The following is a 26,882-nucleotide window of genomic DNA, read 5'->3' on the forward strand; positions in this document are numbered from 1 at the left end:
CATCCTTTGTCACTATCCACAACTCCACCGACCTTACAGTCATCCGCAAATTTACTAACCCATTCTCCTATGCCCTCATCCAGGTCATTTATAAAAATGACGAACAACAGTGGACCCAAAACAGATCCTCGCGGTAGTGTGGTGCTGGAAAAGCACAGCAGGTCAGGCAGTATCCGAGGAGCAGGAAGATCAATATTTCGGGCAAAAGCCCTTCATCAGCCCTTCCTGATGAAGGGCTTTTGCCCGAAACTTCGATTTTCCTGCTCCTCTGATGCTGCCTGACCTGCTGTGCTTTTCCAGCACCATACTACCGCGAGGATCTGCTTTGCTACTAGTGACAGGCTTCGTTCCAAATGGTTAGAAGTGAATTGGTTCAAAATAGTAGAATGTCAAAAGATAAAATTACCTCGGTTGAATCAGACTGCATGCCAGCTGGAATACTCTTTACAGACTTATCCAATTCACTCATCATTACCCGGTAGAAGATGACAAATGTTTGCCTATTGAGAGATCAAGTAGTTTAGTTCACTATTTCGTCAAGCTTTCCTAACCTCAGTCTCCAGCTTCACCTTGATATCTTTTAACACCAAAGAATGATTGAAAAAAGTGGCAAATTTTCTGATGGTATTTTATGTGATTAGGTGACAGTGATTTTGAGATGATTCATTCGTGTTTTTGTCATTGAATTCTTGGATCCCAAATGATATTTCTCAGTGAGATTGGGTTTGTCCCATTGGAGTCACAGGCATACATTGGTTTCCAGCCCTTTGATGACAGAGTTTAATTCGGCCCCAAAGAATCCAGATTAAGCACCATTATAGTGAAACCATTGGTAAATTTCTATTTAAGTCAAGATTAGAGTGGTGCTGAAGTCAGGCAGTATCTGAGGAGCAGGAAATTCGATGTTTCGGGCAAATCAGGAATGATTTCATAATTTCATAAATTATATCTCATAATTTCAAAAGTTCTAAAAGTTGGCAAAAGAAACACTTAATACCTGGACAGTGTTGGAAATGTATTTGAGCTTCCATCCTTAGTCGAATTCAACAGTTCGGGAACACCCACACCAGCAATTTCCTCCACAGACTTCAGCACATCATCTGTGTGCTTCAGGTAAATACTGCAAACATGGTTTTAAAAAAAAACAAATACATGCCATCAGTTTATGAATGTTCAGCCAACATAGCAATATTTCACATCATATGTCAATTTATTTTATTCCCATCCACACATTCCATAGTAAAGCTGGCAAAGCAAATAACACACTATTGACCTGTTAATGCAACTAACTGAAGGCATCTGATGAAGTAGCACATCAAAGGTTATTGAGCAAAGTAGAAATGCATTGTGTACAGGGTAGCATATCAGTATATATAGAAGATTGGCTGCCAAACAGGAAGCAGAGAGTATAAATGTGTCTTTTTCAGGTTAGCAGAACATAATAAGTAGTATGCCATATGGACCAGTGCTGGAACCTCAATTGTTTACAATTTAAATAAAGGACTTAGATGAAGAGCCTGAACACATGGTTGCCAAATTTACTGATGACATAAAATAGGTTGGAAAATAAGCAATGAAGTTTTAACAAGCCATGGAGTCCACAAAAAGATTTATACAGGTGAAGTGAGTGAACAAAGACCTGGCCAATGAAGTTAAAAATGAGAAAATGTGTGATTTTCCACTTTGGCAGGATGAATAGAAAAAATTAAGCACTTTACCTAAATTGTGAGGGATTGGAGAGCTCTGAGATGCACAGGGATCTGGGTTTCCTCTTGCATGAATCACAAAAGTATAGTTTGCAGCTCCAGCAAGTAATTAAGAAAGCTAAAATGTGATCAATTATTATGAGGGAAACTGAATACTAGGTAGGGAAGTTATGCTTCAGTTATGCAGGTCACTTCTGAAGTACTGTGCATAGTACTGGTCAACTGTGTAAGAATGTTGTGATAATTCCAAACCAGGATGTCGTGGTTTGGAAAGGAATTTGCAGGTGTCAGGAATCCCATACATCTTGTTCTTCTCAGTGTTTGAGGTTTGGTATTTGGAAGGTGTTAAGGAGTCTTGGTGAGTTGCTGCAGTGCATCTTGTGGATGGTACATACTGTTGCAATTGAGCTTTGGTGGTGAAGAGAATGAATGTTTAAGATGGTATATGGGGTTTCAATCAAGCTTGGAATACCTTTGGTGTTTCACTCGTTAAGACAGTGTATTCTATCACATTTCTGACTTGTGGACAGATTTTGGGGAGGCAGAAGGTAGGTTATGCACAACAAAATCTTCAACATGTACTTGCTCTTATCACCACAGTATTTATGTGGTGGTCCATTTATGATGCTGGTCAACCTCCAAAACATTGAAAGTGGTGGACTTAGTCATGGTAATACCATCAGATGTCAAGGGTAGATGACAAGATTCTCTCCCATTGTGAGTGGTCATTGTCTGACACTTGTCTGATGCAAATGTTACTTATAACATTTTCAAATGTAACTTGAACATTGCCTAGGTCTTGCTGCAGTTGGACATGGACTGCTTCAGTATCCAGGCTGTCTGAAATGATACTATACATTGCACAATCAGCAAAATCAACATTTCTGGCCGTATGATAGAGGGAACGTCATTGATTTACTTACCATAGGAGGGTTTCAAGAGCTTCATTGTATTTATTGCCTTTCTCTTTTTCCCCATTGGGCAAAACCCAAGATTGGCACAAGAAGCCTCGTGTAATTGACGCTGAAAGGAGAGCAATCAGTACAAGCATTTAAACACTCATATCAACTCATTATCCTCTTCATATAAGTCATAGAGTTTAAGATGCAATCATATAGCTTTAAGGAAACAAAGGTAAGTTCTGATCAGAAGAGATATCAAATAATGTTAAGTGGATGTTATATAAACCACATTGTTAATGTACATTTATAAATTTGTCAGCCCCAAAAAATGCAGGACATACAACACGAGAGGAACACAGTTATGAAGATGAAGAAACAATGTTGTGCATTAATGCTTTGTCCCTGCAGCCTACTCCAATCCCTCAAGATTTTCTTTGCACTTCCAAGTCTGGATTCTTATGCAACCCGGATTTTAATTTTTCATCAATTGACATTGAGGCTGTTTCTGCCTTCTGGGCACTAAGCTCCAGAATTCCATCCCTAAACTTATCCATCTCCATTTTCCTGCAAGAGCCTCCGTAAAACATGACTATTCTGATTATCTGTCCGAATGCTCCCTCGTGTGGCTTGTGTTAGACTTTGTTTAATAACACCTCAGTGATTGACCTTGTGATGTTTTCTTATGTTGAGTTTAATTTACTGCTATTGAATTGCAAAATGCTTACATTGCCTATTGCACAATTCCACCAATAGCCATGAGGATATCAAATGTCAGGTTCGTTATTCAGCCATCTGAACGGATTGATAATTTCAAAGCAGCATTGGCAGCAAGATGCAACTCTTTGAACTACGAGGTCTGGCTTGAGGCAAGCAAATAGGCTCCTTCTTCCACTGTTACCCTACAACCCTTGCACTCTCCCACAGTCCCTATCGAAGTTATAAAGGTGGCACCAAAGACAAAAGTCATGACAAACCTATTTTCTCCTTGTACTGGTTATTTAGAGATTTATCTGCTATGACAATTAGAAGCTGGGTAAGGTTCACCGCAGAAGTACAGCGGGGAATGCTGCTCTGGAAATTCTGCAGGTATCGAAAAGTCTGCCTGCAGGGATAGAGAAAACAGTTTGTTAGCTGCACAAGAATGAATTTGCTAAGCAAATTAATAACAGATTTCACATGTTCTGCTATTTGAAAAAAAAATCTACTTGAAAGTAACATCAGAGAACTGTGCTAATGAATGGTGATTAAAGTATAATTAAACAAAAAGAGAAGGATCTCTAATCTACTTCCTTACGGTCAGATTTACAGAATTACACAGCATGTGACATAGCCTAAGGTCAGAGAATGGAGAAAAGATATCATAGTGGGACCAATATATTTAATACATTTAAAACTAATTTATTATAGCAAGTCTAATGTGGTCCTTTTAAATTTGATTTAATTCCCACAGTTTTAAAACAGATTGACAGAATGTGGAATGTATGGCAAGGGGAAAAATTCTAAGAGATCGTTTTAATATTTGGAGCACCATGTGTAGACATGCTCTATTAATCCCAAAAGAAAAAAATTACTGGAGTGGACACAGAGAAGCATTGTACTATCAAACTCAAAACTTGAACTGACACAAGGGAAAACTGACCAGCCTAGCCCTGCACTCATCACTGAAATGAGAAGATTCTTGAGAACAACTTGGAAAACTATAAAAGGTTAGGATAAATAATTAAACTTTTCAGCTGCATACAAAATTTAGGCATGAAAGGTCACTTTTTCAATTTTTTAAAAAGAAAATCACTTGTGGGACATAGGTGTCACGAGCTGGCCAGTATTTATTGTCCATCCCTAGTTGCCCTTGAGGAGGTGGTAGGACTTTGACCCAGCAACAGTGAAAGAACAACAATATATTTCCAAGTCAGGATTGTGATTAGCTTGGAAGGGAGGTGGAATCCCCATGTATCTCTTGCCCTTGTCTTTCTAGAAGGAAGTAATCATGGCTTTGAAAGGTGAAGTCTAAGGATCTTAGCTGTCTCAGGTGACTTTCTGCAGTGCATTTTGTAGATAGTACACATGCTGCCACTGAGTGAGTGATGGAGAGAGTTGATGCTTGTAGGTGTGGTACTGATCAAATGGGCTGCTTTGTCCTGAATGATGTCAAACTTGAGTATTGTTGGAGTTGCACCCATCCAGGCAAGTGGCAAGTTTCCATCACACTCCTTACTTGTGCCTTGTAGGTGGTAGTCAGGCTTTGAGAGTCAGGAGGAGAGTTACTCATTACATTCGTAGCCTCTGACCTGCTCTTGTCACCACTGTATTTATGTGGCAAGTCCAGTTAAGTTTCTGGTCAATGAAATTCTCTAGGATGTTATAATGAAGGTAACACCTTTGATTGTCGAGGGGTGGTGATTATTCGAATGTATTGGACATGTTCATTGCCTGGCATTTGGATGACGCAATTGACAGTCCAAGCCTGGATATTGTCCAGATTAGACTAGATTCCCTACAGTGTGGAAACAGGCCCTTCAGTCCAATAAGTCCACACCGACCCTCCGAAGAGTAACCCACCCCAACCCATTTCCCTCTGACTAATGCACCTAACACTATGGGCACTTTAGCATGGCCAATTCACCTGACTTGCACATCTTTGGATCACAGGAGGAAATTGGAGCACCTCAAGGAAACCCATGCAGACACGGGAGAATGGCAACTGTCTGTGTGGAGTTTGCACAGAGGCTGGAATCGAACCTGGATCCCTGGGGCTGATAGGTAGCAGTGCTAACCACTGAGCCACCGTGCCGCCCTTCTTGTTGCATTTGAACATGGACTGCTTCAGTATCTGAGCATTGGCAAGCATCCCCACTTCTGACTTTATGATGGAGGCAAGGTCATTGATGAAGCAGCTGTTACTATTGGACCCAGGACCCTACATTGAAGAACTCCTGCAAAGATGTCCTGGAGTTGAGATGACTGACTTCCAACAAGTACAACTATTTTCTTGTTCCAAGCATGACTCCAACCAGCAGAGAGTTTACTCCTGAAACCCACTGATTTTGGTTTTGCTTGAGTTCCTTAATGCCACACTCGGTCTAATGCAGCCTTGACGTCAAGGGCTGTCATGTTCACCTCACCTCTGGAATTCAGCTCTTTTGTTTAGATTTGAACCAAGGCTGTAATGAGGTCAGCAGCTGAGTGGCCCTGATGGAACCCAAACTGGCCATCACTGGGCAATTTTTTGCTGAGCACCTGCAGTTTTGATAGCACTGTTGACAGCACATCTTCCGTCACATTAATAATGATCAAAAGTAGACTGATAGAGGTGTATTTGGCAGGGTAGAATTTGTCCTGCTTTTGTGTACAGGAAATAGATGGTCAATTTTTCATTGTCAGGTAGATACCCATGTTATAACTGTGCTGGAGCAGCTTAGCCATCATTTATTGTCCATCTTTCATTACCCTTGAGGTGGTGGTGAGCTGCCTTTTGAACTGCTGCAATCCATACAGTGCAGCTAAATCCACAATGCTGTTAGGAAGGGAATTCCAGAGTTTTATTCAGTGATGAAGAAGGAAAGGCAATATATTTCCAAGTCAGGATGGTGAGTGCCTTTGACAACTTGCAGGTGGTGGTGTTCCCACATATCCACTGCCTTTGTCAGAGTAGGTGAGTTTGCAAAGTGCTGTCAAAGAAACTTGGTGAATTCCTGTAGCGCATCTTGTAGATAGCGCACACTGCCGCTACTGAGTGTTGGTGGTGGAGGGATGTAGTGCCAATCATTTCGGTAAGCTGCACTCACCCAGATAAGTGCAGAATATTCCATCACACATTTGCCTTGTACTTTGTAATGATGAACATGTTTTGCGGATTGAGGTAGTGAATTACTCATTGAAGAATTATTAATCTCTAACCTGCTCTCACAACCACAGAATTTGTATAGATAGTCTAATTCAGTTGCTTGTCAATGGTAATTCCCAAATTGTGATGTGGAGGTGCTGGTATTAGACTGGAATGGACAAAGTTAGAAGTCACATGACACCAGGTTACGGTCCAACAAGTTTATTTGAAATCACAAGCTTTCGAAGCATAGTCCCTTCGTCAGGTTGGACTATAACCTGGTGTCACGTGACTTCCAAAATATTGATAATAATTAGTAATTAGTGTTTTTGGGCCTTCTTTAACTATAGGTATTGGTGTGTCGCCATAGTCTTTCCAGACCATAGGGGCTGCTCTCTCATTAGAGAGAAGCAACTGGTGATGATTTAGCCTGAGGATCACCAGACCTCAGAAGAGGCAAGAGGTTGAGAAGGAGTGTCCTTCATGGTAACCTCAAAGTGGTGATGGGAATTGAACCCATGCTGTTAGCATCACACTGCTCTGTAAACCAACAATCCAGCCAACTGAACTAAACCGATTCCCAACGATAGGTATTAGATTTACATAATGGATTGAATTGCTCGGCTAGTTCAGAAGGCAGATGTTATCAGTCACATAGCCATGGGATTGGACATGCAGTTAGCTCATTGCATGGCACTTATGTTGCATGATTGATATTTGCCACTTAACAGACCAAGCATGGAAATTGTCCTGGTCTTGATGCTAGATTATTAGAGTGGTGCTGGAAAAGCACAGCAGTTCAGACAGCATCCAAGGAGCAGGAAAACTGACGTTTCGGGCAAAAGCCGTTCATCAGGAATACAGGCAGAGTGCCTGAAGGGTGGAGAAAGTAGCAAAGAGTCTTGATGCTGCATATGGACATGGACTGACATTTGCAACTGTGTCTTCAACTGTTTGGGTTTCATACTTTGGGATTTCCACCTCAAAGTTCGCCACCACTTCTTTTTATAAAGCCCCATTGAACCCATCTCCTCTGACTGTTATTTTGGCCTTCCCTCATTATACTACCTTCTCAATTGTGCCAGCCATTTTTGACTGATTTTGTCTCTGAGAAGTACCTTGGAATATCTAACAGCATCAAAGTCTCTATCAATTTAAACTTGTAGGTGTTATGACAATTTAATATGAAAAATAATTTCCAGGAGGTAGATGATGGCTGGAGGTAATACTCCTTCTTAAGCTAAAGTTATCATTTTGGTTCCAAATTCAATAAATAGAACTTGTATTTTACACTATAGTCAAAACACGATCAGATTCTCATGATACCTGATAAGTTCCTCCATTTCCATTTCACCATCTCCCTCTTTAAGTCTATTTGCCAGGACACCAAGGGCTATCCTCAGTAGTTTACGGTTTTCATGCTGGGCAAATCCGCACCTGTATGTTTAAAGAGAAAAGAGAAAATTTCTGTTACAGTAGCAGTAACGTTTCCTGTTTCCAATGCTGGTCCATTAAGAAGTCAACTGTTGCATGTTTTTTGAATAGTTAAATCATAGACGTTCTGTCCTCTCCTTGCCTAATTTAGAGTCATAGAGATGTACACCATGGAAACATACCCTTATGTCCAACTCGTCCATGCCGACCAGATATCCCAACCGAATCTAATCTCACCTGCCAGCACCTCGCCCATATCCCTCCAAACCCTTCCTATTCATATACCCATTCAGATGCCTTTTAAATGTTGCCTTTGTACTAGCCTCCACCACTTCCTCTGGCAGCCCATTCCACACATGCACCACCCTCTGCATGAAAAAGTTGCTGTTTAGGTCTCCTTTATATCTTTCCCCTCTCACCCTAAACCTCTGCCCTCTAGTTCTGGACTCCCCCACTTCAGGGAAAAGATTTTGTCTATTTACCCTATCCATGCCCCTCGGGAATTTATAAACCTCAATAAGGTCACCCCTCGGCCTCCGACGCTCCAGGGAAAACTGCCCTAGCCTATTCAACCTCTCAAACCCTGGCAACATCCTTGTAAATCTTTTCTGAACCCTTTCAAGTTTCACAACATCCTTCCGATAGGAAAGAGACCAAAACTGCCACAATTTCACTTATATCTGCTGTACTGAAAGAATTGCGTATGTATATGTATCTATAATCAAGTCATTACAGTTCAAAATAAAACTGAGATGATGTCAAATACAATAGAAGCTTGATTATCTGATATAATGGAAAAAAAAGATATTCAGATTTGCCGGTCAGTTACACTGTTCTGCTGTGCTTGAATTATTAATCTAATAGCTACAGTCCTTGCTGATCACATGCCTATGCCTCAGCTCCACACCCACATAAGCACAGCAACTAAAATCTTTGAAGTACTGGAACGATTATTAAAAGCAGTATGGCCTCACTTCCAACAATCATATTTCCATCCACCAATCTCAATGAAACCACTAACTTTAAAAATTAACACACAACTTGTTCTTCTATATAAATGACTACGCCTGTGAGCAGAACACAGACTGAAAGTAACACCAATCACTAAATGATTGAGTTTTATTATACATTTTGAGAGGACCAGTCTATTTCACTCAAATGGTGAAACCACCAATTTCTGTTAATTAGCCTCTACCCATTGCAGACTCTATACCTACCAAGCAAACAATGTGTTCAGGATCTGAAGTAGTAACTGATAGCATGCAGCCATCCGCTGATTCTCTTTTACATCTGTTCCGAGAACATCCACAACACCATTGTTCTCAGCTATCATCACCTGCAGACCAAAAAACAGTAGCAAATAAAAAGGAAAATGGTCAGTCTTCACTAACATATTCCATAAATCTAAAACTAAGGAGTCATGTTCCCAAAGTTTCAAAGAAATTAATTCCAGAGTTTCTGAATATGTTGATTTCACCTTGTGATGCCTAACGTGGTAAACATACATTCTTTGCAGAAGATAGTTTTTTTCTGACATCAGCAGTTTCATACCTGACCTCACACATGGTTAGAAAGTGCCAGAGAGAGGATCAAGGGAGACATTCATTCTTGGTTCAGGATGGTTTTGAGTTACACATACTCACACCTTTTACCCTTCATCTTTTGAAGGTGGTAGCTCATTCTTGGCACCACTGGCTATCTTCAATATCTAACTCAAGTAGTTGAGCTTTATACATAAGTCCAAAGATTGATTGTCAGTTGGTCTTGGGGGCAGTACGGTGGCTCAGTGGTTAGCACTGCTGCCTCACAGCAGCAGGGAGCTAGGTTCAATTCCAGCCTCGGGCGACTATCTGTGTGGAATGTGCACGTTCTCCCAGTGTCTGCGTGGGTTTCCTTCCAATGCTCCGGCTTCCTCCCACATTCCAAAGATGTGCAGGTTAGGAGAATTGGACGTGCTAAACTGTCCATAGTATTCAGGGATACATTAACTCGGGGAAATGTAGAGTAATAGGATAGAGGAATGGGTCTGGGTGGGTCACTCTTTGGAGGGCCAGTATGGATTGGTGGGCCTAAAGGCCTATTTCTACACTATAGAGATTCTATAATTTATCTTAAGCACCTCATAAGCATATTGATCTTATTTATGTCTAACATCCAAACATGTATTTTCCAAAACTGATCACTGAAAATGTGTCAGTTTGCTAATATTCCTAGCCCCCAGCACAATGATCAAGACATGTCTGTGCTGTCACCAGGCTATGATCACTTGCACTGAGTAAGGAAATAATCTGAGAACTTTTGCAACTCTAATTTCAGTACCACGTCTTGTGTGTGAATATCCAGCAAACTATCAGTGTAGTATTGTTTCAGTTGCATTTTACGGGTTAATTTTCTTTTATTCTTCCCTGAAATCCCTCCCTGAACCTTACCACAAATACATGCTGGAGTTCTGGCCAGAACTTTTTATTAATAGCTACTGTAATCTATACTAGAGGAATTTACGGCAGTCAACCCTTCAATTTTCCATCCCTTCTTGTGAGTCTGTGCCTTCAAAAGCTCAATTCTTTAATCGGACAGAGAGTGGAAAACAGTATAGGAGCATCACAGGAGCAAACCCACATCCTAACCTTTTTAAAACATACCTTTGCTTCATGTGTTCATGATAAATCCTACATCTTATTGATTGAAGATAAAAAGACTCATGAATCAGAAATAAAGAGCAATCCACCTGCCTCAGGGTTCATGAGTGATCTTAGCACCTGACTGCAATGCTGTGGCTAATTAGCTCTTACCTGGAAGTAATTGTGAACACTTTCCAAATGGTTACACAAAGGATTGAGCAATTCTATAGCAGACTGAGCAAGGGCTGGTGGAGTCATTTGGCGCAAGTGTGAAAATCCGACATCTCGATCACCTTTAACCTAAATGAAAAGTAGTAAATACCGTGTTTCTGAAAACATTCAGACTTTGACCTTCATTTGTACATAATGCAAATTTCCCACTACAAATGCAATTGAAGAAAATATACGCACATTGAAATAAATAAAGACTTGCATTTACATAGCGCATTAGCTTGCTGCAACAACGTCATAACCGGCATATGTACTTTTGAAAAGAAGTGATTTGTAAGAAAAGCAGCAGTTAATTTGTCCACAGGAAAATACAATAAACAACCATGTGATAATGACCAGATAATCATTTTTCTCTCCCAAGAATAAGGTGAGGGACAAATATTGGCTCATACACCAGGAAAAACTTCCTTGTTCTTCTTAAAATAGCACCATGGGATCTTTCATGTCCTCTCAGTTTAATGGCACATCGGAAATAAATCTGACATAGCAGCACTGCCCACAGTACTGCACTCGAATGCTGGCCTAGACATTTTCTAAAAGATTCTGAGTTGCTAAGGTCAAAACATGCAGCAAAGCATCTCGCAATTTTATAATCTCCATCCTCCCTCACTTCATGAAATATAAAGAAGTTTCTTGACTAATTAGAGAGACTTAAGAAAAGAATGTTTTTGAATGGAGAGACAGGTCACAAATAAAGGTAAATTTAAAACCTGTGGCTAAAACAACCACAGAAAATGTTGAAGAAATTCAGCAGATCTGGCAGCATCTGTGGAGAAAAAGAAACAGAATGACTATCAAGTCTGAAATGACTATTTGGACTCAAAACATTAAATGTGTTTCTCTTGCCACATATACTGCCAGATCTGCTGAGTTTCTTCAGCATTTTTTGATGTTTGTTTCAGATTTCCAGCATCTACAGTATTTTGCTTTTCAGTGCCTAAAAGAACATGTACGAGAGTATTCAGGACCTTCTCAATAACCTTTTTGATACATTAAGATATAACTTTGCCCACTTTGTCCAATTTTTAAAGATTAGATTAGGTTAGATTCCCTATAGTGTGGAAACAGGCACTTCAGCCCAACAAGTTCACACAGCTACCTTTGATGCTAAAAGATTTGTTTCCCTTCATGCCTAGATTATGTAATTTAATAACCAAGAAATGGCTGTCCTTGCATCACTTCTTGACATTCAAGTTGGCTGCATGTGCTTCTGGCTTTCGGCTTTTGTCAGGAATAAGTGTCTTGTTCTTATAGGATCATGTTCCACCTCCATCCCTTCACTCCCTCAGCAACAGGAGGTGAAGAAGTTATTCTGTGGGAAATGTTAAGGTGGACCTATGATTTTTCTCATGGACATACAGCATTAGAAGAGCAACATACTTTGGCACTCAGCCACCTGTGATTGAAACAAATGATGTGCAATGTACATTACTCAGCGGTTCCAATGCAACAGTCAAGTGATGACAGCATTTCAGTCTTTCTCATGTATCAAGTAAAAATAGAACAAGAAACATTTGTAAAAGATTTGCAAAGCTGGCCCAAAGAGTGTTGAATAGCGTCTGTATATTATAAACTGTTTATGAATGCTACCTCGTCAAACATTACAGCATGTGAACTATTCCATATTACGCTTCCATATTCCAGAGAATCTACCTTATTAATAAGTCATAAATATCCTTCCTATATCAATTGTCAGTATCTATTAACCTTTAAGAAGAGCATTTTTTTTGCAGCAGTTGCAACCAACATGTAGTCCAATTTGCGAGCTAGGTCCTCCAGAAGAAAGACTAGTTCAGCTGACCCTAGCTGTACAACTTCAGTAGCCTATAAGGAGAAAAAACAAATATTGATGTTGACCTAAAAGCTAGAGCGAAATTAAGTAGCCCATTTTTGTCAATTTAGCTCACGAGTTTACAGTTAAATGGACAATGTTATGTTATACAACTAATTATCTCAGAACTGAGCTGTATAGATGATTAGAAACGTAGCTATCTCGAAGTATATTATTATTATTGTTATAATAAAGAAATAAAACGTGTTTTTTAAGTCTTGTGATATTCCAAACAGATGTCTTGATGACAAATTAAGCTATGTACTGACCTTGGTATGTAGCTCAGTGTCCAGAACAGATTTGGTTACTAGTCCACACTTTAGGACAAAGAATACATCTGTATCCATCTCTCTAAAGTAGGCTCTGTAGTTGGATAAATTAACTAGGACCTTCCCTTCTTCTGTGTTTTCCTGCAGAATATAAGATATTGTGTGAAACATTACGTAGACATTTAAAGAATACACAGACATTTTGTAATAATGAATTGTGGATCATCACTCATTAAATTTTAATTATTGCAATCACTGTACACAATATTCATGATATGTCAAGCTCTGGCCACTGATATCTACCAGGTCAACTATCCCACTAAGTCAATTTTATCCCAGTCCTAAATGTAAACCTAACCACTCCATGTGATCTATAGAATTATATAAACAAACAGAGGAGCAATTTCAAGTAAATGCAATCATCTTGCATGCATGAGCGCTGAATCAATGATACATTGCACCATGGAGAGCTGGGATAAAGACTTGCACCTGCAAATCCTCGCCTGCTGATCTACCCATCTGTGAAGAGGTGCTTTGAGAGGCACATATTGTGACCAAAAGGGAAAGTGAGATAAACAGAGAGTGAGAAAAAGTGAGTCACTGCTTTACAGAAACAGGATACAAGTGAAGGTCAAAGCCAAACACCTGCCTGTCCTTCTTAACTGTACCTTCCCTTGTGTACTTTCAGATTGCATTTGACTTTCTTCTGTAGGCTCCTCAGTCTGCGAGCTGTCTGTAGAAGAATTCTTGTTACCATCAGATTTCGGTTTCTTCTTACCCTTTTGATCTTGAAGAAAAAAACACGTAAAAACAAACATTAACTACCACAAGGTCTGAATTACTGATATTGGATCCTTATACCAGGGGTATTTTTTTGCTCATTTTTCTTCTTTTACTCTGAAGACACAGGCTTTAGTTCCATAGACACCAGTCAGCTAATGGTATCCTGACCAAGTGACCTTTTTTTTCCAATTTAACATATTTTTCAAATCAACCTATTCAGTGATGTTGTTACACACCTCTGAAGCAGGTGGGATTTGAACCCAGGCCTCTTGGCTCCGGGGTACGGACATTACCACTGTGCCACAAGTGGGCCCAAGTGGTTTTTTATTTACTGAATCAAAGTAGTAAGCACTAGCTGCAATTCAACTGAAATGGGGATATCAGAGTTTGATAATTTTCTAAAGAACACGTAATTTTTCCCGATAATAGTCTTTACATTGTAATGAGCAACAGGAAATCTGAGTAACTTGGCTGAGGTCACTCAACTCAACGTAACTGGTGACTGAAACTTCAGATCCTGATGCTGTGTAAAACTCAGCTGTTCACTGGACGGATTAGTTGGCCCAGCAGGGAAGGATACTTTTCATCTGAAAGGGGGTAGGTATTCCAGATTTAATCTGGAGCTCCTTATTCCCTCTTCTCAAACACATTATTGAAGGGAAGGAAAAATGGAATCACTGTAGCCACACTGGTAATGCTACTGCCTTCATGAGACCAGAACAGACTGGATCAGACCATGGATCACCTTCTTGGTCACAGATCATATATAACCTAAATAAAAAAACATGTCAGGATGAGTAAAAGAGGTTATACTTGTATTGGACGTTAAAGAACTTTCTCATCAGAAACTTCAAGGGAATTTATATAAGGCAAGGCAATTAAGTGGATAAGAATATTGTGGTTGAAATACAATATGGAAAAAGTAAAATGCGATGTCGTTCTTAAAAGGTGAGACTGGGATGTGTGATATTCGCAGGGAACTGGGTGTTCATATTCATGAGTCACTGAAAGCCAACATGCAGGTGCAGCAAGCAATTAGGAAAGCCAGTCAGTGGTATGGCTACCTTTAATGCAAGAGGATTTGAGTACAGGGGTAAAGAAGCCATGCAGTAATCACAGACAACCTTGGTGAGAGAAACACCAGGAGTATTGTGTATGGTTTTGGTCTCCTTTGGAAGGATTTGCTTGCCACATGGAATCAGTAAGCTCAGTTAGCTGAATGGCTGGTTTGCGAAGCCTTGTGACATCATGGGTTCAATTCCCACAATGGCTGGGGTTACCATGAAGGACTCTCCTTCTCAATCCTTCCCCTCACCTGAGGTGTGATACGTTCGCCTCTCTCCATTACAACAGCAGCCCTAAGGTCTGGAATGACTGTGCCAACTTTACCTTTTCTGCTTGCCATAGAGGAAACATAACATGGGTTCACCAATCTGACTTTTGAGTTGGTGAGAGAAATTGAGGAAACTAGGTCTGTGTTTTCTGGAGTTTAGAATGAAGGGTGAAATATACAAAATTCTTAGCTGCTTTGCAGGATAGATGTGGGAGAGGTGTCTACCTTGCAGGGAATTTAGAGCCAATGGGCACAGTCTCAGAATAAGGGACAAGCCATTTGGACTGAAATGAGGAGGCATTTCTTGATGCAGAGGTGGTGAGTCTCTGGAATTCTCTACCTGAGACGGCTGTGGAAGTTCAGTCACTGATTATGTTGATAGGTTTCTGGTTGCTAATGACATCAAGAGATTCAGGGAGAATGTGGAAAAATAGTGGTGAAATAGAATATCAGCATGATCTAAGTGAATGATAAAGCAGGCTTGAGAAATTGAATGTCTGCTTCTGTTCCCATTTCCAATATTCCCATTCGCCTGCTCAGTGCCCAAACTACTTGAAGTTCTGACCTCAAACCCTTGATCACCTTTCTTTCCTTTCTTAGCCGGTGCTGCATGAGATACAGTCACAGGAACCTCAGTGACCTCCAAATCAAAGTTTGCCAGTGGAGGGATGTATCCAGGTGTTGCTGAGATGTTAAAGGAAATGACAGCAGATTAGAACTTTCAAATTGAAGACTAAGGACAACAATAAGATTTTATGCACCAAAATACTGTTACAATGAAGATGGAAAACAGCTTCTATACAATTTTCAAATTAACTTTGGAAAATATGACCTAAATGCCAGCCGACTTTAGGTTGTGCCCAGTTCATACTTCTGCAAGTAGTAAAAAGCCGCTTCAATCCCAAGAATCAGAAATGTACCAGACTTAAGTCAGTTTATATCAGCCATAGTGCATCTTTATTGGTTATTGGGATACAAAATCAGCATCCTGTTACTGTCATGACCCACTTGGGTCTCTTTACACAGGTGACCAAGGCTCTCACTGGAAAGAGGGAACGAACTCATTATACAAATGGGAGGAATTAACATTACTAGAAATCTAAGCAATTTTTAAGTACTAATGAGCAACCATGTATTGGTATCGATTCAGGGCAGCCTGACCAAAGGTTTCTCTAAAGAGGCAGTTCCATTAATGGAATATGTAGGTTTTTTTTCTTAACATAAATAAGGTGATCATTGTTCGATCAACAGGTGCTGGATGACTAACCCTCAGTGGTCTGTCGCCCATGATCCCCCTCCACCTTCAACTTAATTCTGCCAGTTTAGGTCTCCTTCCAGATTTTCCATTTATCCAATTCTTCTCACTGCCCTTCAACTAACCTGCTGCTTTGCATCTGCAGGCAACTTACCACAAGTACAGTACCAAGGTCCAGCAGGGACAACAAAAGTTTTCAGACTTACAGATGCTTTCATCAATCAGACAGTAGCTCGCAATAAATGAAAGGAGTCACATCAGAACTAGCCCCACTTTTCACAATATAGCACTCGTCCAGATTAAACTGGCAATTTCAGGTTGAGGTAACGTGGCACGTTGATACTGAGTTGGTAGAACTCTAAACTGGAAGAATAACTAAATGTTGGTCTCACCTGAAATGCTACACATCTGCTATAACTGAAGAAAGCAATAGAATGAACTTGTCTAAGAAAACAAATCAATATGAATAGATTTAGATCTTTTGGGATCAGGCTTGCACCTCACCTTACAAATTGCGAGCTCAGCCGACATATAATAATCCAGACCATCTCAAAAGTTGCATGGAAACACATCAATGTAAAATGGTGCACACAAGACACTGCATTCAGCTAAAAAGCCAAGAATACACTGACACTTATAGCATAAACTATATCAAACCTGCCAAACACTTCTCCAATAACACCTGCAAATGTGTAATGTTCTGCAGCCGGAGAAGTACCTTGCCCTTCATCTCAGTGTCCTGCTGTTTACAGAATGCATTCACAACCTGGACAGAAAATAAAAACAAGCGACACCATCACAAACAGAACTGCCATCCGTGCATAAAACTGGTCAGCCACACTATTCTGTATTGTGCAACTGTCTTGCCTCCTTAGACACTATCATTGATTTGAAACCAAATCTGTACGTGGCTATCACAGATTGAGTTTTTAAAGAGTGTAAAAAGCAGCTAACTATGAACTGGCCAACTCATTAAGAACACTACACTTGCTTCATTACCTCTCTGAACCAGTTGAGTGTGTGAAACAGCACTGAGCAGAGAAGCTCCCGCTCCTGTTTGGATAGTGACTCCACCTTCTCCACTAGTTCGAAGTTAGTCAGGTAAAGTGGACAACCTGCAATAAAGAGTCAGTATAGTAAAGTCAAAGGTGTCAACAGTCTTGGTGTATGCATTAATCTGTCTTCCACAATAAATGCCAGTTCACTTTTTAGACACACAGGATCATACAACAACTTTTACTTACATATTATGCTTTGTAATGGCACTTTAAAATCTTCACTATAACCTGAACTATAACCCAATTCACAGATATTTTGCATTCAGTGCGCCATTTATCTAGATGGATTATTACACAGGACTTGTTACTCCCAGAATAATCTGCTATAAAATATATTGTTACATAGGTTATTAAGAAACAAGGTCAATCAAATGAAGCTGTTATTTTTGTTTGGAACATTTGTAGGCATTTCTGGATTGTCTGTCTCCCCCAGTTTTAACAGCTCTGCTAAAAATACAAAATAAAAACAAAATGCTGAATATACTTCACAGATCTGGTAGCATGCATGGAGAGAAAAACATAGTTAACATTCTGAGTCCAATGTGACTCCTCTATGGAACTCCCCAAGAACAACCATATCGGACTCGAAATGTTAATTGTGTTTTTTCTCTCCATCGATATGCTGCATTTCTCTAGCACTTTGTTTTATTTCCGATTTCTAGTATCTGCAGTATTTTACAATTATTTGACAATTAAAAATACAGAATCATAGAATTTTACAGTATAGGAAACGGTGTCAGTCTAGCAAATTTTCTTTGCATGTCTCTATGTCTTTAACATACTTCAATAAATGAGAAAGGATATGGACCGCAGTGGTTCAAAAAGGCAGCTTACCATCACCTTCTCAAGGACAGTTAAGCTCTGGCAGTAAATGCCCACATCCCATGAGTAAATTATAATGTCCAGAAGTGAACACAATACTCTATGTGGTCTGACCAATGATTTGTAGAGGTGTTGCATCACTTCCTTCCTTTACATTCACAGATCCCAAGGTTCATATAAGCCTTCTTAACAACTATTTCAACTTGCTTGACCACTTTCAGGGAATTAAGCACGTGAACCCCAAGATCCCTTTGCACGTGTACTCCATTCAAAGTTGTATCATCGAGCCTGTATTGTTTCTCTCCCTCTAACAAAATGCATTACCTCACACTTCTCTGCACTGAATTTCATCTGCCAGGTCTCTGCCCATTCCTTATACCCAAAATGTCAACTCCCCTGCTCCTCAGATGCTGCCTGACCTGCTGTGCTTTTCCAGCATCACACTTTCCAACTCTGCCCATTTAGCTAACTTGTCAATGCCCCTCTGAAGTCGCTCAGCGTCATCTTCTTAATTCACTATTCTCCCAAGCTTATTTCAAATTTAGAGATTTTTTTCCCTCAAAACATACTTCCAAATCATGGCTCACCCACTGTCTCAGGACTGCAAAGCAATTGCGGCTAGAAGACAGGAGGGCAGTGCAAGGGCAGAGTCACATTTCTCCCTCCTTTTACAAATATAAAGTTGTCACTCAAACACTGCATTTGTATCAGGGTTTATAGCAGCCCTTTATCATAGTGGGTTAATAAAAAGCTTCCAGGAGTAAGCATCATACAAACATATCACCATACTGACACGGTGAGGACGATAAAATAATGTATTTTACTTAAATTGTGTGTGACAAAGTATAGCTCTGAACAGAAAATGAAATAAAAGTCACAACAACTCTTAATCAAATCGCCAAATACTACAACACAGAACGAGGTTATTTGGCCCATAAAGTCTGCACTGGAAATTCCCACACTGGGAAGCAGAAATCTTTTTTGGTGCAAGTTCAGTGGTGAACTTGTCTATATTAGAGTGACTTTATTTACAGCAGATGTTCTACAGTGTCAGAAACGGAAACGGCAAAGTGCTACATTAGTACGTATTTGAACAGGTTCTGAAGAACTCAACACTACCACAAGACATATTAATCCTCTTTTGAAAGATCTTTCATGATGATGCATCAAGTAAAAATTACATGCAGCTGCATTGTGCAAACCACAGCCCCAGGCACATCCTACTAATAAGTTAGCTAATCAAATGAGTTAAAAAAAATTGGCTCTTAATTTTAAAAACGTAGAATATTCTATGTATACAACAAAATCAGCGCAACAATGCTGCAGTATTTGACTTTACCACTAGAGAACCCTCTCGAGTCACAATACAGTGCTGTAAAGTTTCACATAATGACTTTTTGCCACAGATACTTTGAAGTTGGTCAGGAAAGAAATGATCAAATAGGCTGCATTTTGTTCTGGACAGGCAGTGGTCTGTCAATGCAGGGAAATTAAACATTTTTTCTCATGTAGTCCGTGCTCAATCGCCTCCTGGCTTTTGTTTCTACACATACCTACCATCCACTTACAAGGTGCTTCTCATTATCCCCACTCTAGGTTCTTCAGTTTGAAATTTCTCTCCAGTACCTTCCCTCTTCACTCAAAAACCTACTCAAACATTTCCTCTTTGACTACGCTTTTGATTCCCCATTCAACATTCTCATTTTTTCTCACTGAGACAACCTTATCTTTTTCATCCTTAGTTGTTCTTGGCTTGGAGAAAGGTCATCACCCACAACTGGCAAGCTACCACAGTTGAGGCTTATCCCAGAACCTTGAGGAAAGCTAGGGCAAATATTGCTGGACCCCATGCTGAGATATTTGTATCATCGATTGCCAAGGTGCCATAAGACTGCAGGTTGACTAATGTAGTACCATTATTTAAGAAAGTTGGTAAGGAAAAGCCAGGGAACTATAGACTGGTGAGCCTGATGTCAGTGGTGGGTAAGTTGTTGGGAGGGGATTCTGAGGGACAGAATTTACATCCATTTTGAAAGGCAAAGACTGATTAGGGAAAGTCAACATGGCTTTGTGCACGAGAAATCATGTCTCACTAACTTCACTGAGTTATTTGAAAAAGTGACCATGAAGATTGAAGATTGATGAAGGCAGAGCGGTAGATGTTGTCTATATGGACTTCAGCAAGGCATTCAACAAGGTTCCACATGATAAACTGGCTAGCAAGGTTAGATCACATGGAATCCAGGGGGAGGTAGCCAACTGGATACAATATTGGCTTGACAGAGGGTGGTGGTGGAGGACTATTGTTTGGATTGGAGGCCTGTGACCAATGGTGTGCCACTGGCTGATCTGCGTTTTGTCTTTTACGTAAATGATTTGGATGTGAATATAGGAAGTATGGGTTGTAAGTTTGCAGTTGACAACAAAATCGGTGATGTAGTGGACAGTGAAGACGACTATCTTACAGTACAATGGGATCTTGATCAGGTGAGCCAATGGGCGAGGAGTGGCTGAATTTAATACATAAATGTGAGGTGTTGCATTTTAGAAAGGCAATTCAGGGAAGGACTTATACAGTTAATGGTAGGGCCCTCGGGAATGTTGCCAAACAAAGAGACCTAGCGATGCAAGTGCATAGTTCCTTGAAAGTGAATTCGCAGGTAGACAGGTTGGGTGAAGGTGGTCTTTGGTATTTTTTTCTTATCGGTCAGTGCATTGAGTATAGGAATTGGAATGTTATGTTGTGGATGTACAGGACATTGGTTAGGCCACTTTTGGAATACTGCATTCAATTCTGGTATCCCTGCTATAGGAAAGGTGTTGTTAAATTTGAAAGGGTTCAGAAAAGATTTGCAAAAATGTTGCTGGGATTGGAGGGTTTGAGCTAGACAGAGAGGCTGACTATGCTGGGGCTTACTGTCACGGAGCATCAGAGGTTGAGAGGTGACGTTATAGAGGTTTAGAAAATCATGAAGGGCATGGATATGTTGAATAGCCAAAGTCTATTTCCCCAGGTAGGGGAGACCAAAAACTAGAGGGCATAGGTTTAAAGTGAGAGGGGAAAGATCTAAAAGGGACTTGAGGGGCAACGTTTTCATGCAGCAGTGATGCATCTATGAAATGAACTGCCGGGGAAGTGGTGCAGCAGGTACAATTACAACATTTAAAAACCATCTGGATGGGTACATGAAAAGGAAGGGTTAGGAGGGATATGGGCCAAATGCCGGCAAATGGGAGTAGATCAGTTTAGGATAGCTGGTCTGCATGGATGAGTTGGACCGAAGGGTCTGTTTCTGTGCTGTATAACTCTATGATTCTTAAGTACTTTCCTTTATGGCGTCACAAAACATTGGAGCTTTGATGCGCAAGGTGCTGCATTTTGGGAAAGCAAATCTTAACAGGACTTATACACTTAATGTCAAGGTCCTCGGGAGTGTTGCTGAACAAAGAGACCTTGGAGTGCAGGTTCATAGCTCCTTGAAAGTGGAGTCGCAGGTAGATAGGATAATGAAGGAGGCATTTGGTATGCTTTCTTTAATTGGTCAGAGTACTGAGTACAGAAGTTGGGAAGTCATGTTGCAGCTGTACAGGACATTGGTTGGGCCACTATTGGAATATTGCATGCCATTCTGGTCTCCTTCCTATCGGAAAGATGTTGTGAAACTTGAAAGGGTTCAGAAAAGATTTACAAGTCTGTTGCCAAGGTTGGAGATTTGAGCTATAGGGAGAGGCTGAACAGGCTGGGCTGTTTTCCCTGGAGCGTCAGAGGCTGAGGGGTGACCTTTTACAGGTTTACAAAATTATGAGGGGCATGGATAGGGTAAATAGGCAAAGTTTTTTTCCTGGGGTTGGGGAGTCCAGAACAAGAGGGCATAGGTTTAGGGTGAGAGGGGAAAGATATAAAAGAGACTTATGGGGCAATTTTTCCACACAGAGCATGGTATGGGTATGGAATGAGCTGCCAGAGAAAGTGGTGGAGACTAGTACAATTGCAACATTTAAGAGGCATTTGGATGGGTATATGAATAGGAAGGGTTGGAGGGATATGGGCCGGGTGCTGGCAGGTGGGACTAGATTGAGTTGGGATATCTGGTTGGCATGGGTGGGTTGGACCAAAGGGTCTGTTTCCATGCTGTACATCTCTATGACTATTTCATAGGGACTGGACACAGGTCTATTAACTGCAAGTTTCAATCTGTTTCTAAGTACAGATAGATACTAAACAGTGACCAAGGAATAAGAAAAACAACTAGAATTTGAAAGTGAGGGAAGGAAGTAAGTTGACCTTGACAACCTTAGCAAACCTCGGGGGGTAGTCAGAGTTAGAGCAAAATTAGCAAATCCACAAATGCATTTGTAAATGACTAAATTTTAAAAGGTGTCCTTGAACCACATTCCATTGCAAAATCTCAGAAACAATAGAGTGGAAAACGACCACCAGACAGTGCACTACAGTAGTTCAAGAAAGCAGGGCACCACATTTTCTCGAGGGCAATTGGGGATCGGTGCCTGCTGATCTTGCTAGTGATGCTTACATCCTGAGAAAGAATAAAGTAAAAATGGGAGAAAGCAGCTTAAATCAAGTACGAGTTTTAAGAAACTTTACACTTTCTTCTACTCAAACTTCCACATGAAGTACCTCACAGCGTACCTAATAAAGCATCAATCTCTTCCAAGTTTCCATTGTTTTGCACCTCTTCACAGAATCGCAATAGGCGGAAAAAGGAAGCAAGACACACTGGAGAAATACACCTAAAAATGACAAATAAAAAGAAATATCTATGTTTCCCATTGTTTTCTAATTAAATTCTTGATTTTTTAAATTGGATTTTCTGATTAAACAAAGAAGGCAATATAAATAAAAACTATCATCCTTACTTTTTGTTCCTTTGCTTGCCGGCTGCATTTTCAAAGCCATTGTTGGTCACGCTATTGGACAGGAGTGGTAGAAGATTGATAACAATCCCACCTTCAGTGTCCTCTTCATCCAGGTTAAACATTGATTTCAGTGGCAACATGCATTCACTGAATGAAACAAAATGTGCTTTTAACAGCAATGTGCTGCAAATTGGACAGACTAAGTACTAAATGCTCTGATTTCATTTCTGAGTTCAAACCCAAACCTGACTGGCAACTCTATCTGTCAGGACCTGTTTGAAATTAGTTTAAGCAGTCTAAATCCAGCTTTTAATGGAAAAGAAACCATAATCCAGAAGCACCTCTAATTCAGCATCAACTGGCAATATCACTTTTTAAAAGAGACTGCATGATCGTTGGTGTAGTAACCAGGAAAATGATTACAGCTAACTTTCAGAATAAAGTCCCACAAACAATGAGATAAATGATCAGTTCATTTGATTTACATGTAATTGTGGGATTAGTGTTGGCCAAAGCACCAGGAACTTTCACTGCTCCTCTGCAAATGATACCATGGAATATTTTAATTGAAAGGCTATATAAACCTAGTTTAACGCATGGCATCCCCAACAATGCTACAATTCTTCAGTACTGCACAGGAGTGTCAGTACTAGAATGTGTGCTGGTGTTTTCAGAAAGGCGATTAATCGTAGGACCTTGAAACTCAGAGACCAATAAGACCTCTGAACCAAGCTGGCAAGTCATTGCAATTCATATATGATCAGTTATTCTAACTAATCCCACAGAAGTATTTTATAAAAATCGTTACATTGATCTCAAATTTAACTTTAGTTACACAGCTAGAACCAGCAAATGAATAAATAAAAATTGAAAGAACTGTAGATGCTGTAAATCAGAAACAAAAATAGAAGTTGCTGGAAAAGCTCAGCAGGTCTGGCAGCAGAAGAGAAGAGAAATCAGCGGTAACATTTCGGGTCCGATGACCCTTCCTCAGAACGAATGATAACTGCTGTTCATAGTTTACCTATCTGTTTCTGGCAGTAAATCTACAACGAAGTCCTCTTGAAAATCATCAAGTACACTCCTACCAATCAATTCCTAAAGACAAACAAAAAGAGAATTGTGCTTATTTTCAATGTTGCCAAAGTCTTGTTGCACATCTGTTATTAAAAGGTGTATTATGCAGAAATACATACTGTACATTGCGACAGTTTATTGATATTTACTTGCAGATTTCAAGAACACAAGCATACATGAAACAGGAGCAGTTACAGACCATACCATTTATTGAGTCGACCCTGTCATTCAAAACAATCAAGGCTGACCTTGGGTTTCAAATCTACTTTCACGATTGCTCCCCATATCCTTTGATTCCCTGAGACAAGAAAATTCTGCCTATGCAGCCCTAAAGGTATTCAACAATGGACAAACCAAATCCACTGGGATAAAGAATTCCAAAGGTTCACAATTCTTTGGAAATCTATGCTCATCTCAGTCATAAATGATCGGCCTGTTATCGAGGGATTGTGCCCATGTGCTTTAGGGCAGTACGGTGGTTCAGTGGTTAGCACTGCAGCCTCACAGCACCAGGGTCTCAAGTTCAATCCCAGCCTTGGGTCACTGTCTATGTGGAGTTTGCACATTCTCCCAGTGTCTCCGTGGGTTTCCTCCGAGTGTTCCCGTTTCCTCCCACAGTCCAAAGATGTGCAGGTCAGGTGAATTGGCCATGCTAAATTGCCAGCACCAGGGTCTCAAGTTCAATCCCAGCCTTGGGTCACTGTCTATGTGGAGTTTGCACATTCTCCCAGTGTCTCCGTGGGTTTCCACAATGTAGGGAATCTAATCTAATCATTTCTTGACCAGCAGAAACAATCACTCAGCATCGACACTGTTGAATCTCTTCATAATCTTATAATTTTAGTGGGATCACCTCTCTCACTCTTCTAAAACCAGATGTTCCAATTTATTGAGCCTCTCGTCATAGGACAATCCTCTCATCCCAGGGACCAAGCTCGTGAATTTTTGCCATACCACCACCAATGCAATTTGATCTTAAATGTGAAGATCAAAACTGCAAAGGATTCGAGATATGATCTCAATGAAACCCTGCATAACTGGAGTAGAACATCTTAATTCCTGTACTCTAACCGCCTAACAATAAAGGCCAAGATGCCATTTGCCTTGTTAATTCTAATCATACTTGCGTGCTAATTTTCTGTTTTCCTTGTACAACCACTCAAATCTCTCCAAACATCAATATTTACAGGTTTTGCATCTTCCAAACAATAGTCTGCTTTTCTAATCTTATACCCAACTTCATACTTCTCCACACTGTACTCCATCTGATCAGAGTTGAGAGTGTGGTGCTGGAAAAGCACAGCAGGTCAGGCAGCATCCGAGGAGCAGGAGAATCAATGTTTCGGGCATATGTCCTTCATCATTTTCCCGATTCTCCTGCTCCTCGGATGCTGTCTGACCTGCTGTGCTTTTCCAGCACCACACTTTCGACTCTGATCTCCAGCATCTGCAGTCCTCACTTTCCCTACTCCATCTGATCACTCAATCTGTCCAAATATCTGTGCAGCCTTTGTATCCTCATCACAGCTTACATTTCCACATTCATTTGTTGACACAGCTATATTTTGGGCGATGCCATTCACTTTTCGCTGACGATATTCACTTCCTGCTTTCTCTGTTTTGTGGGCCCTCTTAAACCAGACAGAATCCTCAAATTAGGATGCACAATTACCATCTCTGTCGCAAAACCAAGCACTTTGATATGCACTCAAATGCTCAGGGAGACTCTTTCTGGGCCTCTCCTGATTGCATATTCATAGGAAGTGGACTTAGATGGGGAATAAGAATCAGATACATTTGCAAGGAAGGAGAAATTAAGACAGCCTGTTTAGATAAGTGTTTTAAATACAATTTGCTGAAATTTATGAGAACTTACTTCCTTACAAATATAAACATCTGGGTTTACTTGACCAGAATTAGCACATACAGAAAACAACTGCACACTGTGAAGCTAGCTCCAACATTGTAAATATAAGGAGTGAGGAGAAAGAAGAGAGAGAGAGAGAGAGAGACCAACAGATATAAAGAAAGATAGAGATTATACTTATGGCGAGTTTTGACATGATTTGTACCTCAGGTTGAGGTTTTGGATATAGGTTTGCTTGCTAAGCTGGAAGGTTCATTTCCAGATGCTTCGTTACCCTACTACGTAACATTTTCAATGGGCCTCAGGCAAAGCACTGCTGAAAATTCCTGCTTTCTATTTATATTTTGGATTTCTTTGGGTTGGTGATGTCATTTCCTGTGTTTATATTTATGGTCAATCTAGTAATCCCAAATTCTTTACCTCCTCTTACTACATAATTTTTTTTTCACTGCTTCTTTCTCCTAGCTCATTTCTCAAAGTCAACATATATTAGCCATAAACACAAGATGTGTTAAAAATTGATTTTAAAATGAAGATCTTGGTGTGCAGGGACAATTTCAAAGCTTGCAAATGACACAAAACTTGAGAAAACTGTATAGTGAGAGAAGGAAAGGATGGAACGTCAAAAGACTGACAAGTTGTTAGAGTGGGTGAATAGGTGGGAGATGAAGTTCAATGTGGAGAAGTGTGAAGTGATGTACTTTGGAACAAAGAACAGGGACAGACAATGTAAAGGGTATGAAGGAGCAGAGAGATCTGGCTGTAAATATACATAGATCATTATGGTAGCAGGGCTTGGTAGCAGCATTAGGCTGCAATGTTAATTAGATATAGTTTTTCTAGGCTTCTTTAGGAGAAGCACACAGCATAAGAGCAGGCAAGTTATGCTGAACCAGTATAGCCAACTGCTTGTATCTTGAAGTGATCTAGGTGCTCCACTTTAGAAAGGATACAAATGCACTGCAAACAGTGCAAAAGAGGCTTACAAGGAT

The 26,882-nt window shown here is 40.2% G+C and overlaps 1 protein-coding gene across 1 annotated transcript in view; it reads right to left on the reverse strand.

Annotated features, from left to right (window-relative positions):
- Positions 1-26,882, reverse strand: part of fancd2 (FA complementation group D2) — a 98,835-nt gene that overhangs the window by 21,216 nt on the left and 50,737 nt on the right. The window contains exons 21-36 of the mRNA XM_043707668.1: positions 23,971-24,044; positions 22,947-23,093; positions 22,720-22,820; positions 17,188-17,303; positions 16,846-16,954; positions 15,516-15,617; positions 13,486-13,604; positions 12,818-12,958; positions 12,425-12,541; positions 10,658-10,786; positions 9,083-9,201; positions 7,758-7,868; positions 3,583-3,710; positions 2,630-2,729; positions 998-1,120; positions 407-500 (exon numbers count right to left, since the gene is read on the reverse strand). Coding sequence (XP_043563603.1) covers positions 407-500; positions 998-1,120; positions 2,630-2,729; positions 3,583-3,710; positions 7,758-7,868; positions 9,083-9,201; positions 10,658-10,786; positions 12,425-12,541; positions 12,818-12,958; positions 13,486-13,604; positions 15,516-15,617; positions 16,846-16,954; positions 17,188-17,303; positions 22,720-22,820; positions 22,947-23,093; positions 23,971-24,044 — 1,830 coding nt within the window. The remainder of the gene's footprint in view (positions 1-406; positions 501-997; positions 1,121-2,629; positions 2,730-3,582; positions 3,711-7,757; positions 7,869-9,082; positions 9,202-10,657; positions 10,787-12,424; positions 12,542-12,817; positions 12,959-13,485; positions 13,605-15,515; positions 15,618-16,845; positions 16,955-17,187; positions 17,304-22,719; positions 22,821-22,946; positions 23,094-23,970; positions 24,045-26,882) is intronic.

The sequence above is a fragment of the Chiloscyllium plagiosum genome, chromosome 18, assembly GCF_004010195.1.
Source record: "Chiloscyllium plagiosum isolate BGI_BamShark_2017 chromosome 18, ASM401019v2, whole genome shotgun sequence".
In the NCBI taxonomy this organism is placed as follows: Eukaryota; Metazoa; Chordata; class Chondrichthyes; order Orectolobiformes; family Hemiscylliidae; genus Chiloscyllium; species Chiloscyllium plagiosum.